The following is a 12237-nucleotide window of genomic DNA, read 5'->3' as shown; positions in this document are numbered from 1 at the left end:
CTAAGACAACCACAGTCTCTTGACTTGGCAGGCAACATAAGCTTATCCCTGTTTTTTTATAACTGTCAACATGAAAAAAATATTTAGGAATAAGTGTGGTAATATTTTAATATGAAAAAATCTGCATACTAATTAAAGCACACATTCAGACAGTTTGCTGAAATATGTTTTATTCACCAGAATGCATGCTTCAATACATGCACATTGTTTTTGTTTTCAGATTGTCATAAAGTTTCATCTGAGTCATCAGGTACATTTTCATTGGACAGAAAGAATTTAATGACAGGATGTAATTGGTTAATAAATCCGACAATGTCGTCAGGTTAGTATTTACTATGCTAATGATTCATAAATACTTCGTCTACTATTTTTGTATTGTCATTTATTTTTGTCTGATCCTACCTCAACAATACAAATGATAAAACAACTTTTTATGAATGAATTTTGATTAGAAGTGGGTCTCAATTGGGTCTAAGCGTGACGCAGGATTGGCCAATTTTTGTTTGACACCTGAAAGTCGATAAATGAAGAGTGAAAACGGGAAACGAAGTCTGGCGGGCCACTGGAAATAACAGGCGCTATTATGGCAACAAGATGCAGGATACAGGATTCTCCCTAAACTGCTGTAGACCACTTAAATATACAAGATGAAAAATGTGAATTTAGGGATTTCCTAATAAATTGGGTTTTTATTTTTTGCAAGATTTCAGGATTTGCATAGTCAGCCCTGAATATTGGGATAAAATTAAGTGACGAATCAAGAAAAAGACTTTACTTCATAGGAAATTCAACATTTAGGATTTTATTTCTTTTAATTGCCCCCTCATTCCTGATTTGAGATATTTTGTTAAATACCTGTTTTGAAGAAAGGTTATTCCAGATTCTAAGCCAAATGGAATGTATAAAGATAAACAAAATATCTACACTCTTTAAATAATACAATCAATAATTCTGACCAAAGATTGTTTTGTTTTACCAGGTAATATCATACTGGACTTATCCTCTGTTGATTTATGTGGGAATGAGACTTTAGTTATCTATGAAGGATTGTCCTCCTTTGGTCAGAAACTTACAACAATTACCAAGAAAACACAGTTGTCCAGTTATCCCTTGTTCTCAGCACCAGCTGGTAATGGATTGAGGTAAATATTTTATAAAGTTAGGTACTGTGGATTCATTTATTATCATGGGTATCAATTTAGTGGATTGAAGAAAACTTGTGTTTTTGTGGCTATTTGATTTTGTGATTTTATTCTCTATCTGCATACAAGGCCTATATAAAATTTGTAAATCATTGAATATTTGAATTCGTGGTTCACCTGTTCCCACGAAAACCATGAAAATTGATATCCCAAGAATCATAATTAATCCAAAGTAACAAGACATTGAATTATGATTAATAGCAGATACCAGGTGTGTGCTTTTATGGCATTATCAGAGTAACTAAATAAAAATTTAAAAATCTAGCATTCAACTTCTAAAAGTACAATTTACCATATGACAATTTCAAAAGCTTTGGGAGCTCTAGATGGTATGGTGTTCCTTGCCCTATGTGCCAAAAGGCATAACAAGGACTAAGTAAGTAAGTAAGATGGTATGGTGATTATATACTGTTGCATGCTTTATTAACATTCTATTGTGGATTCATTTATTTTTGTGGGTACCAACTTTCGTGGATTAGTAAAAACTCGCATGTTCGTGGATATTTATTTTTCGTGGTTTTGCCAAAGTCTACATACAAGCCTATAGAAAACTTGCTATTGGTTGAATATTTAATTTCTTGGTTCACCTGTACCGAAGTAATCTGTGGTTTTGCCAAAGTCTACATACAAGCCTATAGAAAACTTGCTATTGGTTGAACATTTAATTTCGTGGTTCACCTGTACCGAAGTAATCTGTGGTTTTGCCAAAGTCTACATACAAGCCTATAGAAAACTTGCTATTGGTTGAACATTTAATTTCGTGGTTCACCTGTACCGAAGTAATCTGTGGTTTTAGCCGAAGTCTGCATACAAACCTGTTCTTTGAACATATGATTTTGTGGTTAACTTGTAGCCACAAATTCCATAAAAAATGGTATTCAAAGAACAATAATGAATCCGCAGAATTTGAATTTCCTTTGCCAGGCATACATATTCTATTTAGTCCAAGAGTAATTTAAGAATTGTTTCCTTTAACAGCCTTAATTTTTTTTTATGCTTTTTTAAAAGATTTATTTTATTAAAACTATAACTCTAAATAAAATGTTTCAACTGGTTTACATAAAGTTTACCTTATGACAATATTCAAAATGATTAACAGTAATAAAGTTCTTCTTTGATTTACTGTGTATTACATATGATGAAAGCAATGCCTTTATTTTTACAGCCTATTTTTAGACAGACCAGCACTCAATACAACATGTATAACACCTCCATTCTCTGGTTCTTATTGGACGGTTCCAGGTTAGTATGAGGACATTATCATTTGCTCTTTTTACTTTTACACAATGTATCACTATTGCTTCTACAGTTTTAAAACTATAAAACAATTCTGAAATACTGTCAAAATCATTTTATATGACCTAAAGAACCAACATTGGAACATTTGTCCTTTGATAAAAGTCACTATAATTATCCTTATATGATCATAGATTTAGGAAGATATGAGTGCCATTGAGACAACTCTCCAGACAAGTCACAATTTATAAAAGTAAACCATTATAGGTCAAGGTACAGCCTTTAACACAGAGCCTTGGCTCACACTGATCAGCAAGCTATAAAGGGCCCCAAATATTACTAGTGTAAAACCATTCAAACAGGAAAACCAATGGGCTAAACTATATAAAAACGAGAAATACTGAATTTATGATCCACATAAACAGACAACAACCACTGAACATCAGATTCCTGACTTAGTACAGGTGCAAACAATTGCAGTGGGATTAAACGTTTTAATGGTACCAAACCTTCTCCCTTTTCTGAAACAATAGTATAACATCACAACATAGAAAGACACACTATAAGATATCAACTGAAAGGCTTAACTCAATTAAAAAACAGTAACACAAGTTAACACACAATTAAGGAATAAATTTGATCTGTGATACAATGGAAATACATAGTTAATACATGTATTTCTACTTTCAGCTTGTACTAGTGATCTCCAGCCTTCTGGTACGATAACAAGTCCATTGTATCCAAGTCAGTATCCTCTGAACTATGTCTGTCAGTGGAACGCAAAACCTGTTGACAAGGCAACATCCCTGTATGTCACCTTCAACACACTAGATCTGAGTGGTGCTACTACCATCAATCTTAATGTCAAATCAAAACAAGTTGCCAATTATACAGGAAGTGCTTTGCCAGCATCTGACTTGGTTACTAAGGTAACAAGTAATACAACAGCTTCCATTGTGTTTGACTCCAATACTGGTAACCTAGGAACTGGGATAGAGATTCCAGGACAAGGATTTAGCCTGTCCTATAAAATACTGGGTAAATTAATTGTATATTGTATTCAGTTTAGCTTATAAACACTAACATTTTAAAAGTGGTTGTCATGTAAAAATGAAGTATAGAAAAAAATCTGTAAATACTTGCTGAACAAGACTAATACCAGGATGGACCTATGTCGCTGCATGTAATTAATTGTGGTTGCATTAATGTTACTGAAAAGGTACTGATCCTTCCTTTCATTAAAGGCAAGAAATCTTTGATGAATAATTTTCTAAGGATACTCAGTCTTGTAAAATTTCAAACTCTCTGTGAACAAGAAGTGGTTGTATTGCAGATGTAAATGGTTTATGTTTATTGTCCTAGAAAACAATTTTCAATGATCAGTGACTGCTTAAAAATCTGAAGAGATTTTATCTTTTATTGTGAAAATATAAACAGGAGTTTTAGTGTTTAGTCAGTTAGTAGATCTATCAAAGTACTTTACAACTGGTATTTTTCTTGTCTTTACTATGCATGCAGCATTTATAAATATAATTTTAAACATTTCTTTTAACAGAATGTGGTAACCAGATAAATGCAGACAATGGTACTTTAAGCAGTGATACCGATATTCCTGATAATGTTACAGAATGCATATGGGTGATAACTGTGCCCCTGACGGCTGCATCACAGTTTAAGAATATTGTTTCCTTAAAACTAATTATAGCAGGAGGAGGAAAAGGGTAAATTACATTATTTTAACTTTAATTTCTTTATAGTTATTGGCAATTTTTCATGGATTTCATTATATCTTATATTTTATTAAATACAATTTAAGATTTAAGGATATTTCATGCATAAGAATTATATAGTAATAAAACATAATATTTCATTCAAACTCCTTCATTATTTTGACTTTGAAAGTTTCATTTTTTTATTAAGAAAATATTTCATGATCTGAGCAAAAGATTTCATGATTGATTCTTTGGGATTTAGTAATAAATAACCTAATTCATATTGAGTAGTATTTTAGAGATAGGAATGTAAATAAAATTGTCTTCAAGCTTTATATGTTTTTTTAAAAAGGTACAGGATAGAGATAAGATGCATACAATTTTTTTAAAAGTTTCCCTTGACCATGTTGACCGTCCTTCCCTCCGTCCCATTTTTGTTTCTGCATTTTAACTCTGGTTTGCCTTGCCCATATCTTATTTTACTCACACGCAATGCTTAAAACAACAAAAAGCTGACAGAGTTACAATTTTGGCGGTGACTGATTAACTGTTCTAGAGTTATGTCCCTTTTTGATTTGAAAATTGCAAATCTTCAGCAGGGCATTTGTGTTCTCAGACACATTTTCCTTTTACTTTATATATAATTTCCAAGAAAATAGTTAGATCTAGAACATAAATTTTTAGGTTGTTTTATATAATTTTCCAGGTACAAGATAGAGCTAAGAGATGGAGGTTCAGTCAGATCCCCACTTTTATATTCAGGATTAAAGTCTATGTCTACTGTGACCACAAACAACATGGTATGGGTGCGTTTTGCTCGAAATTCTACAGAAAATGACGAAGCTGCAGCCAACACATCCTTTAATCTATATTTTGATACGTTTACAAAACCCTGTAAGTATAACATTATTTCACTGATAATACTGTTTACTGATTAAGTTCACTTAAAAATGTTTTTCCTCTAAATTAGAAGGGAGATAATTCCAGATTTTCATTTAACAAATTTGTAAAAGTTATTTACCATTTTTTAAGGCAATATATAGCAGTTTGGTTTTTTTTGGTTTGAATTGTTTCACATTTTGTCATGTCAAAACCTTTTACAGCTGCCTATATGGTATGGGTTTTGCTCATTGGTGAAGGTTGTTTTATGACCTTTAGTTCCTTAAATTCCTGTCATTTGGTCTCTGTTGGAAGGTTGTCTCAATGGCAATCATAACACATGTCCTTTGCTTATATATATTATCCTAGATGTTGAGCATCAACACAATTCATTATATTTTCATTGGAATTATCATATGAATATATTTATAGAAATCAACAAGTAATCATTATATTTTATTGATTCTAATTTTTAGTGTGCAATAAAGTATCCCGTTTACCATATGATGAGTATATTCTACACAGGAAGAATTTTTCTGCCAAGTGTACATGGGCCATATCTCCCGATCAGACCTCAGGTTTGTATTCACAAATTTCTTACTTTATTGAAGATTTTGCCTATGGATAGTTTCCATTGACATGCTATGAATTTGAGTTATTTCCACCATTTTTGAGTGGCAAATGGTTAATTTTCTTGTTTGACCTACCAAATTGAAACATGTGATGAATACAATATATAGATAAAAGAAGATGTGGTATGAATGCCAATTAGACAACTCTTCATCCAAGTCACATTTTGTAAAAGTAAACCAAACTTCACTATTACCTGAAATAATAGTGTAATAACAAGTCTGATAAGAGGTCCCCACTTGATTGTAGTGGTGAATCAAGCTAGGCTAAAAGAAATTTGAATTGTTCATGTAGAAAAAGCCTTTTTTATAACGTCAAGAAGCTGTATAACAAGCTGAATTTTGTCAATTTATGAAGCAGTTTGCACACTTATACTTCCATCATTGTGACAAAAGGGAATCAATTCTTTGTAAAATTGTGTCAATCGAAACTATGCATTGATATACAAAATTTTTTTGAATACTATTAACTGGTAGCACATGTAGTGTCAAAATAGATTGTAAAGAGTTCCATATTAAGAGGACATCTTACAAAACTTAAATATGTAATATGAAAAGAAATGAATGGGCTATTTCTCTCTAGGAAATAGCTGTTTATCTTTATGCTATTAACTGAATTTCTGGTTAAAATATTCTGCATTCACAACTTATTTAAATTACTATGCTTATTTTTCATTATGATTTTATCAATTAAAATCAACTTTATTGTACAATCCATTCCATGGTCAATTTATGAAGTTCACAAATTTCGATAGATGTTTTTTAGTAAAAAAATTCCTTGTTGAAGACTGTACTTTGACCTATAATGGTTTACTTTTATAAATTGTGACTTGGATGGAGAGTTGTTTCATTGGCACTTATACCACATCTTCATCTATATAATATAAATATTTTCACATTTAAAAGATATTCCTTTAAAGACCAAACAGCCTATTCATTTCTGCCAGTGATTTTTCCTTAAAATTTTGTGTAAAGGTAATTCATGACTTGAGGAACAAAATATGATGAAAAAAATTGAGGGTCACCGACTTAGTTTTGTCACTATAGCAACCTCAGTTTCGTGTTTTCCCGAATTTTAGCATAATATTTGCTGGTTATCTAAACTCTCAAAAAATCCTTTATATCAAACCTACAAGCATAATTCTTGTTTCACGTTAAACAGTAGATGTTTATCTATCAAATACATGTTCAAAAGTTTAAGCCTCATATTGTTTTGATCTTTAAAAATATGATTTATTTCATTCCCGCCAAAAATAAAACGTAAAAATGAAAAATGTTTCCAGTATCAAAAAATATCTACTAGTGATTTCTTTATAATAATTTCAAGAAGGAAAGTGCCACGTGTACTCTTCAAAATAAAGCCAAAAAAAGTGTATGTCACCGACCTTACAAAAAAGTTATGAGCAATTTTCATGTTTTTTTCTTGTTCGTTTTGAAGAAAAGAGTTGTCTTTCTTCAGAACATCGCATCTGACGTCATAGTACAAACTTCCCTTGCTGGCGCACTTTTTGAAAAAAAAATCGCAAATTGGACGTTTGAAACCCACATTTAAATTTCCAAGAATAACAACTCTATTTACCTACTTAATTATCCGGTAATACAAGAGATTAAATGCATGTGTCAGTATTAGATCTTATGATGTTGTTGCCGCACAATATTTACCTTCAGAAACCCCATCCGTCGGAATGGAAAATTGTTTGAAATAACCTTTCTCGCCGCTTTTGTTAGGAAAGTCTGTTTTTGTCCTCTGTCCCTCATTAGCAAAATTATTGAAAATAAATGAAAGATGGCACTGGCTTACTACAGAGTATTTGACTATATCAGACTATATGTGTGTGTTTTTGTTCGCGTCAATTTCAGAAGTTTGCCGTAACGAACTCATTTGCTACTGTTGACAGACGGACACACAAAAGCATGGACGGACTTCTTTATGCCATTATATTTCCCGACTAAGACGAACGTATAGAAATTATTCCATCTAGTTTGTGAAGTCATTATTTCTGAATATTTAAGATATAGGGAAATTAAAATTATAGGTATAACATATAAATTAAAGTTTTTGATTTTAAAACGTTATACATCTATCATGAAATACAATCCCTGTTATAACTACCTCACATGACGATGTTTTGAAAAAACGAGACAGTAAATATAAAATACAAAAAGTTTTTAATTCAAAAATTAATTTAGAAATCATTTTCTGTTGAAAACTACAAAGTTAGATCCAACAGGATAAAATATTATAAATCTAAATTGCTAATTTTGTAAATTTAAAAAAAAGACAAGGTTGTTGCCGGAATTGAAAATCGAAATTTGTTTTCAATCTTTCCAGTCATAGTTTTAGATAAATGAAAGGGAAAGATTTTATGTTGGATATTATTCTTGGAGCAATTGTTTTTGTCATAAGTTAAATTTACAACTATTTTATATGTTTTGCCTAACAGCTAATTTCCTACTGCATGTAAGGTAAAACTTTGGTTAGCTTCCTTGCTTTGTTTGTATAAATGTTTATTCAAGCTTTGTAATTAAGATTGACATCTTCATATATAGGTATGTTAACCTGTATATATATATTAATGCAATTGAACATTAACAAAATATACCAACAAAGCAAGCAACTAACTAAAGTGATGATCTACATACAGTAGGAAATTAGCTGTAAGCTTCAGTGAGATCAGGCGAAATGTTTATCATTTCTTCTTAAGACAAATTGAAATGAAACAAATGACAAACGACAATGACCCTTTGTCATAATTATAAGATTTTGTCAAATAAGCAGTATAAATAAATTTTAACTTCAAGATCAGACATTATTCTACGAGAATCATCCAGACATTAGTTACATGCATACGTTGCCAGTATGTCAAAACTTCTAGGAATAATTTTTTATCGGCCTGACCTTCTGAATACTCAATTTTAAATTTTTTTTTTAAATTGACATTAAAATTTGAATGATCAAATCATAGGAAACATGTGTATTTTAAAAGTTTTAAGTTGATAAGACTTCAACTTCATCAAAAACCACCTTGACCAAAAACTTTAACCTGAAGCAGGACAGACGGACGAACGAACGAACGAACGGCCGCACAGACCAGAAAACATAAATTGGACATAAAAATAACTTTCACCTATCTAATAACTCCGGTAACCTGTACACAATCGGCGCAAATGAAAGACAAAATGAAAGAATAAAAAAAATGAAATGCAGATCGCCACAAAAAAGTAGAGATCAAAAGTTATATTTTATTGTTTTTATTAGAACGAAGGTTAAATATAGTGTAGTATCTTTTGTGTCCATTTGTGTTAAATTTCCACAAGATATCAGCTCGACGCTTAATTCCTCTTTACTTGGGAGACGTATTTTTAAGCTTACACCATGCTGGAATCCGTGAAAAACGCGAAATAGGACGTTATAATTTGACGTTTTTTCATTGCTAGAAACAACGTCATAGAGCTTTTATGTCACTACCAAGTTGCGCTAGATGATGCGCATAAACAATAGGCTGTTTGGTCTTTAACTCATTTTAATCCAATTTATATTTTAATGATATACGTCTCAAATTGATGGCTAAAGTAATTTGTGTGAAAATTGACTGATGCTGAAAAAGCATTGAATGACCATAACAGTTAACACCATCAAAACAAAAACATCTTGTTCTTTTTGTAGGAAACATAATATTTGAAATAAGATCAACAGACCTGTGTGATAATGAAACACTGTATGTGTATGAAGGTGGTCCATTGACTGGTAGAAAATTAAGAACTGTTACCAAGACAACACAGTCGACCAGATATCCCAAATATTCTGCATCTGTGAAGAAAGGTTTGAGGTAGGATTGCCATCATTTAATGATTATATACAGTGGCTTCATTTATTTTCTTGGGTTGAGGACTTTGTTTATTTTGTACTGAAATTTATAAGATTACATGTATATGTATATGTGCACAATTTAAATGAAACTACCCTTTTCTGTATATGTGACAGCACTGGAAGTGAGCATAAAATGACAAACAAATAGTAAGCATTGTAAAAACTACATAAATAATACTATTTATAAAATATATTCAAATCTTTTGTGGAAAGGGTGAGCAGCTGACCTACCCTTTTATACATTTTGGGCAAATTGCGTACCCTATCATATTTATCTATCATCGTTACGGTCGTTACCCCTTTGTCACAGACAAACAATTAGATTAGACAAATGTCTGATGCATTTTAAACTATATGGTTCAAATCTCATCTGTCAAAAAAAAATCTACATCTGAATAAATCAGCTACCATGTTATATTTCATCTTTATTTTACTGCAATATTTATAGATTATCATAGATCATCCAACGTGATTGATTTTCTTGCTTGAGCTGGTACGACCAAAGCGAGAAAAGCAATCAAGTTGAAATGACCAATAATAATCTGTTTATCGCTATTTTACCTATGACGTCATTATTAATTTCATGAAAACGGGCATGTGCGTCCTTAGTTTCTAGTGATAATTTTCATATCATTCGACTCCGCTGAGAAAGAAAACTATCAGTAGGAAAATTTAGTAAAATAGCGATGATATATATTATGAAGCTTGAAAGGTGACCTATTCCAGTGTCTTATCCCTACCACTCAATACATAAAAAGTGCCACCATTGTAATTTGAACCCTGCAAGAAGTAACTTCTTTTCATCTTTTGGTCTGAGACAGTTTAATCAGTCTGTATGAAATCAGTTTACAAATAATGTATACTGTGATTTATATATTAAAATTTCCCTTGGTAATAAAATGGATGTCATATGCAATTTCTTGATAAAATAAGGCAAAATTAAAACCTTTAATTGATAATCAATTGCAATATTTTCAGCATGTACATGAAAAAAGATGGAAGTTCATCATGTAACTCTACTGTTGTTGTACAGGGGTCATACTGGACAGTACCAGGTAAATGTTTCCTTGATATTTTATAACCTACAAAAGTTTTGGAATGGGGTATATAGGAATTACTCTGTCTTTTCTTTCTGAAAGAATGAACGAAAGAACAAATAAACCAATGAATGAATGAACTCTTGAGTCCTCTGTATATTTACTATAGTTTGTGTTTTCTTTGTAGTACATGTATAAAGAATGTTTTCTGGATTGAGTATTTCTGAAATTATCCACCCCTGAACTTCGATTTTTGTTTATCTTATTTAGTATGCATTTTGTTGATGCATATTATCCAACACCAGGTGTTCATGAAACTTTGTAAGTTCAAATAGCCTAACATGCAGGTGTGCGTATCAGTAGAGCATCTTCGTCTATTGCTAATCCAAAGAGTTATGCACTTTCTCAAAATTGTTTAGTAAGCACATTGTGGTTTCAATAATCATGATAATGAAGATGGAATGAGGAAAACTGGCTTTATCATGGATATCCAATTTTGTGGCTTGGGAAAATTTGTAATTTGTAGAACATTTAAATTTGTGGTTTCCCAGTTCCAACAAGATCCACGAATAATTGGTTTACAATGAATAATAATGATTCCAAAGTAATTATAATTTACCATATGATATTTCAGATTGTTCTACTGACCTAGTTAGTACAAGTACCATTAAAAACTTGACAAGTCCTTTATACCCAGACCAGTATCCATTGAACTCACACTGTACATGGACCACTAAACCTTTACCAGGAAACAAAACAGCATCTGTATATGTAACTATCAACAAAGTAGATCTTAGAGATGGTAACAATGTCAAGGTCATCAACAAGGGAAAACCCCTGTCATACTACACAGGAAGTGAACTTTTACCTGACACAGTTGCCAGGGTTACAGAAAATGTTACAGCCTCCATTGTGTTTGATTCTAGTATTATGAATAATGGAACTGGATTAGAAACTCCTGGATATGGATTTAGCTTGTCCTATAGATTTCTGGGTAATTATAATGATAACAAGACTGTGTCCATAGTACACGAATGCCCCACTCGCACTATCATTTTCTATGTTCAGTGGACCGTAAAATTGGGGTCAAAACTTTAATTTGGAATTAAAATTAGAAAGATCATATCATAGGGAACATGTGTACTAAGTTTCAAGTTGATGTAACTTTAACTTCATCAAAAACTACCTTGACCAAAAACTTTAACCTGAACTTCGCACTATCATTTTCTATGTTCAGTGGACCATGAAATTGGGGTCAAAACTATAATTTGGCATTAAAATTAGAAAGATCATATCATGGGGAACAAGTGTACTAAGTTTCAAGTTGATTGGACTTCAACTTCTTCAAAAACTACCTTGACCAAAAACTTTAACCTGAAGCGGACGGACGAACGGACAGACGGACGGACTGACGGAGGCACAGACCAGAAAACATAATGCCCCTCTACTATCGTAGGTGGGGCATAAAAACTGGAAAGTGTACCAATGGATAAATATTCTTATTATGAACAGATATTACTCTCTTTTTATCACAACTCAGTAACTCAATCAGTATATAGAAATTAATGCCAAGTGTTGCAATACTTTACAGGGTTAAAACTTTCATTTTGTTTTGATTTGATGTAAGCCTGTTTTGTTTAAGATTTTTGCTAGTATTTATTGTGAGTCGAT

General features: G+C 31.8%; 1 protein-coding gene across 4 annotated transcripts in view; it reads left to right on the top strand.

The window, feature by feature from the left end:
* LOC143041978 (cubilin-like) overlaps positions 1–12237 on the top strand; it is a 35620-nt gene that overhangs the window by 12892 nt on the left and 10491 nt on the right. For all 4 annotated transcript variants that reach the window (XM_076214171.1, XM_076214172.1, XM_076214170.1 and 1 more), the window contains exons 8-17: positions 221–322; positions 980–1142; positions 2368–2444; positions 3129–3476; positions 3994–4159; positions 4857–5044; positions 5506–5607; positions 9326–9488; positions 10508–10584; positions 11201–11560. In XM_076214171.1, coding sequence (XP_076070286.1) covers positions 221–322; positions 980–1142; positions 2368–2444; positions 3129–3476; positions 3994–4159; positions 4857–5044; positions 5506–5607; positions 9326–9488; positions 10508–10584; positions 11201–11560 — 1746 coding nt within the window. The remainder of the gene's footprint in view (positions 1–220; positions 323–979; positions 1143–2367; positions 2445–3128; positions 3477–3993; positions 4160–4856; positions 5045–5505; positions 5608–9325; positions 9489–10507; positions 10585–11200; positions 11561–12237) is intronic.

The sequence above is a fragment of the Mytilus galloprovincialis genome, chromosome 8 (genome assembly GCF_965363235.1).
Source record: "Mytilus galloprovincialis chromosome 8, xbMytGall1.hap1.1, whole genome shotgun sequence".
NCBI lineage: Eukaryota > Metazoa > Mollusca > Bivalvia > Mytilida > Mytilidae > Mytilus > Mytilus galloprovincialis.
Note: the sequence above shows the minus strand (reverse complement) of the source record. Positions and strands in the feature narration are given on the sequence as shown.